The following is a 4,127-nucleotide window of genomic DNA, read 5'->3' on the forward strand; positions in this document are numbered from 1 at the left end:
AGTACAGTGCATACCTGGTGCTATGTGTGCACATCCTGTACTATGATGCACGCCTGGTGCCATGTGTGCATGCCCTGCAATACAGTGCATGCTTGGTGCCATGTGTGCAAGCCCTGGACCATGGCACATCTTGTACTACAGTGCATGCCATGTGTGTACACCCTGTACTACAGTGCATGCCTCACGCCATATGTGCACATCCTATACTGCATGTGTGCACACCTAGTGCTGTGTATGCACACGATGCAGTACCGCAGAGGGCTGAGTACCGTGATCTGACAGAGTTCAGATCATGGCTCTGTCACTTACCAGCCACATACTTTGGCAAGTCACTTAATTCTCTGTTCCTAAGTGACCCCACCAATAAAATTGAGAATTTCTGGGCCAGTGGCATGGGGCTTAAGACAACTGGATCCCACCTGGCTGACTATGGTTCTATGCAACCAAAATCCTACGGGGAAGGAGAAATGGAGGAGGAATGGGAGCATGACCATCCCCATTGGAGGGGGTGCTTTCTTTCTCTCTGGTGAGTGCATGCACCTCCAGAAAAAAAAAAAAAAAAGGCTTAACTACGAATACCACATGCAGTTGTGAAAATTAAAGAATATATACAAATGTGTAGATAAGTTCCTGGCACAGACTGCTCTAATGTGTGTGTTCCTGCTGCACTGCAGTGTCCTCTTTGAAACCTTCTCCTGCCCTTCCACATCAGACAGCTCTGGCTGTACACACGGCAGACCTGGCGTCCAACCACTTCTGGGTGTCATGGGCAGTCCCCTTGCTTAGAGTGAGTCCTTTGGGTTTGGGACTCTTACTATTGTCTTTCAATTGCTCTGGCTATTAAGAATATTCCAGGAAATGTACAACCCATTTGGGGGCTGGAAGACTGGAGTGGACTGATCCATGCAAGTACCACCGCCTCCAGCAGGGGGCGATCAGCACCAAGCTGTGTGCAGCACTGAACGTGATGGCATACAGCCACCCTGTGGTCCTCATGCTCTTGGAAGGAGTCCCTCTGGTTCTGAAGCCACAGGTGGATTTGTGGGCACTACTCCTTACCAGACCCTGACGGTTTTCTTAGGTCCCCGCTTTCAGGGCGTAGAGCCTCATGCCTGTTTCCCAGTCTGTAAAAGGGCTTCCAGGTCCAGGTTGAGGCCTTCCTCACTAGTCCCCCAAACAACACAAAAGACCAAAAAAAAAAAAAAAAAAAAAATCATGTCTTTATTGTTTCATTAATGAACTGACTTGGAGGGGCAAGAATGGGGTAAGGGTGTGGGAAACAACAGCTTTGATTAGTCCGAAACTCTTGTTAACTGTATACAAAACATGGGTATTGCAAAAATCACATAAAAAATAGCAAACAGCAGCCCTCGGAGGGCTCAAGGCACCTGGGAGACTGAGCAACAGCCCCACCTGGCCTCTGAGGCGTGGCCAGGGAACTGCGGGGCAGCCAGTGTGCCCTTCCTGCCCTCGGGACACACGCTTTCCCCTCACTCTCCCACACAAACCCTGCAGAACTGCCCCCCAAGGGGCGGCCACCCCAGGGACCAAGGCACTGCCAGGAACGCAGTCCTGAGCTCCCCCTCCGCCTGAGCCCAAGGCCTGGAGTAGGGACGTTCTTGTCCCCCAGTCTGGGCAGAACTCCAGAGCTGAGAGCCCCCAGTGATGGGCTGTGAAGAAGCCTCTCAGGGGAGGGGCTCAGGCTTTGTCCCCTGGAGGAAGTGGCCACAGATGTGGGGTGCTAGAGCACACACCCCGGCTTTGGTCAGTGCCATGTGTGGGCAGAGGGGCTGCAGTCCTGTCCAGCCCCCTGGCAAGACCTGAGAGGTGCTGCCTGGCACAGTCCTCCGGGAGTCACCATCCCAGGCTGGGGCCTAGTTGGGGTAGCACAGGCAGCATCCTGTGCCCGCTGCCTCCATGTCAGCCTTCGCACCAGGCCCCAGGAGCCCGTCGGTGGCCGAGTGCTCCGCGATGATGTCCTCCACACGGGTGATGTAGAGGAGAGTCAGCAGCACCCCCAGGAACTGAGGAGACGGGCAGGACGGGGTGAGTGAGAGCCCCCTGGGCATCAGGGTAGCCCTCCCTGGCATCCCCAGCACCTAGAAACCTGGGCAGCCAGTCACTAGCCCTCATGCTGGACAACCAGGAATCCCCAGAGCACAGACTTCTCCCAGCACTCCCACTGCCCAAGCAGCCCCAGCTGGGCCTCCTCTGCCCCTCCCAGGAAGTCGTAGAGACCTCCCTGTGTCCTGCTGGTAAGGACTCCTCCATTCTGGGATTCTTGAATTCCAGACTGTCTCTACCCTAGCTCGGCCTCACACTGTCTATGGAACCTTGGGCAAGTCACCTAATCTCACCACGCCTCGGTTTCCTCATCTGTGACATGGGCATGACAATCGTATGCCTACCTCCCAAGGACAGAAGAAGACTGCACCTGGGGAGCACTCGCATGACAATCGTATGCCTACCTCCCAAGGACTGAAGACTGCGCCTGGGGAGCACTTGGAAGACCTTAACCTGCAATGCTAGTGCTATGCACCCTCCCCTTCAGCCCTCAGCATCCCCAGGGAGCCCGGTCTGTGCTAAGAGAACCTCTCCTCTGTCCCCTACTGCCCTGCCCCCCTGCCCTCCCTACGCACATCTGCAATCACAGAGCCACACTATCTCCCACCTGGGGAAGCAGGATGCCCAGCAGGATGGCCGCCATGATGGTGTAGTTGTCCATGAACCAGATGAGCACAGCGTTGGTGCAGCCCCGCACGTAGATGACATTCTGAAAAAGCTGCACAGGAGAGGCCTGGTCAGCCTGGCCTGGCCAGAGCCCCCCGGCCGCCACTCAGGGTCCCCCAGGCCAGTCACTTAGCTGCTCTGGGCCTGTTTCTCACACATGCTGTGAGAATGTGGCCCTAGACCACTGGTTCTCTGTGGGCAGTACGGTTCCCTAGAGAGCACGAGGGGACAGTACTGGTGGCAGGACAGTTGCGGAGGCAATTTTGGTTGTGCCAGCAATCAGAGTTGGGGGCAGAGGGACTGCGGAGCTGGGGTATCCGCTGTATAATCAGCTGCCCCACCTGTTTGCTCATGGATGTGCCCGGGCACTGGTGTTGGTGTGAGTGAAAAACCCTGCCATCATTATCCAAGTCAAAGGCCTAACAACGAAGTATTTTAGGCCTGGTTTAATTACAACTTGTTACTACGTCAATGACTACTTATTCACTACTATGTCAATTAAGGAATGATTGTACTGTATTTTATTTAGAACACTATCAGGAATTGTTCACCATTAAAAGAAAAAAAAACACGTCAGTGGCAAAAGTGATGCCCGAGATATGCAAGTGGCCAGCGCAATCCTCCGTATCGGCTGCCTGGCCTGGGGATCTTCCCATCGTGCCAAAACCTGGTTACTTCATGGTGCCGTTTACTGCAACTAACTAGCGCCTGCACATTTCATACGTTAGAGAAGATAAATGATCTCATTCCTCCTTTGTCTCTGATCAGTATATTGACTGTCTTGAAATGAGGTGTGTAGGTAAGCCGTGTTGTCTGAGTTTCATATGGGCATGAGAAACAGGGTATTACCACGTGTTCGTTATACACAACAGCCATGGGCTTTGGTGGGCTAAGCTGCTGGTCTCTGGCTGTCATGCTTTAATGCATGTCAGGGTCGCTGGCTGGGTCCCATCCCAAGAATGTGCTCTTCTGACCATTCTTGGGGTACTGTGGCTGCTGGTCCTGGGACCCTGCTTTGAAACCTACTGCTCGGAGCCACCTCTGGTCTATGTTCAGCCTTCGGCCCACCCCCCAACCCAGCTTCTCTCCTAGCCCAGGAAGTTGACCCGGGGGAATCCCCAAAAGACATGCTGTCCACTGGGTCAGCAGGACAGAGAGACCCGTGTGAGGCTCCAAGGGTACAAGCGAGCTGGCACGGAGCATGGCTGGGTAACAGTATGCAGGACCGCGTGGACTTCACGCAGACAAGCTCTTGGTGGGTAGCAGGCGCTCAACAAACAGGCCGGTGGCTTCTCCAGCCTGCAGGGAGTTGTGGCTCCCTGAGCCCTTCGTGTCTAGGTGGGGGTGGAAAACCCAGGCAGTCCAGGTACCCTAAGTTTCCCGCTCTGGTTCACAGC

At 54.4% G+C, this 4,127-nt stretch overlaps 1 protein-coding gene across 1 annotated transcript in view; it reads right to left on the reverse strand.

Annotated features, from left to right (window-relative positions):
• Positions 1-1,200: 1,200 nt before the first annotated feature.
• Positions 1,201-4,127, reverse strand: part of TSPAN15 (tetraspanin 15) — a 52,227-nt gene continuing 49,300 nt past the window's right edge. The window contains exons 7-8 of the mRNA XM_006148926.2: positions 2,672-2,782; positions 1,201-2,024 (exon numbers count right to left, since the gene is read on the reverse strand). Coding sequence (XP_006148988.1) covers positions 1,875-2,024; positions 2,672-2,782 — 261 coding nt within the window. The 3' untranslated portion in view covers positions 1,201-1,874. The remainder of the gene's footprint in view (positions 2,025-2,671; positions 2,783-4,127) is intronic.

Source organism: Tupaia chinensis, unplaced genomic scaffold, assembly GCF_000334495.1.
Source record: "Tupaia chinensis unplaced genomic scaffold, TupChi_1.0 Scaffold000250_1, whole genome shotgun sequence".
Classification (NCBI taxonomy): Eukaryota; Metazoa; Chordata; class Mammalia; order Scandentia; family Tupaiidae; genus Tupaia; species Tupaia belangeri.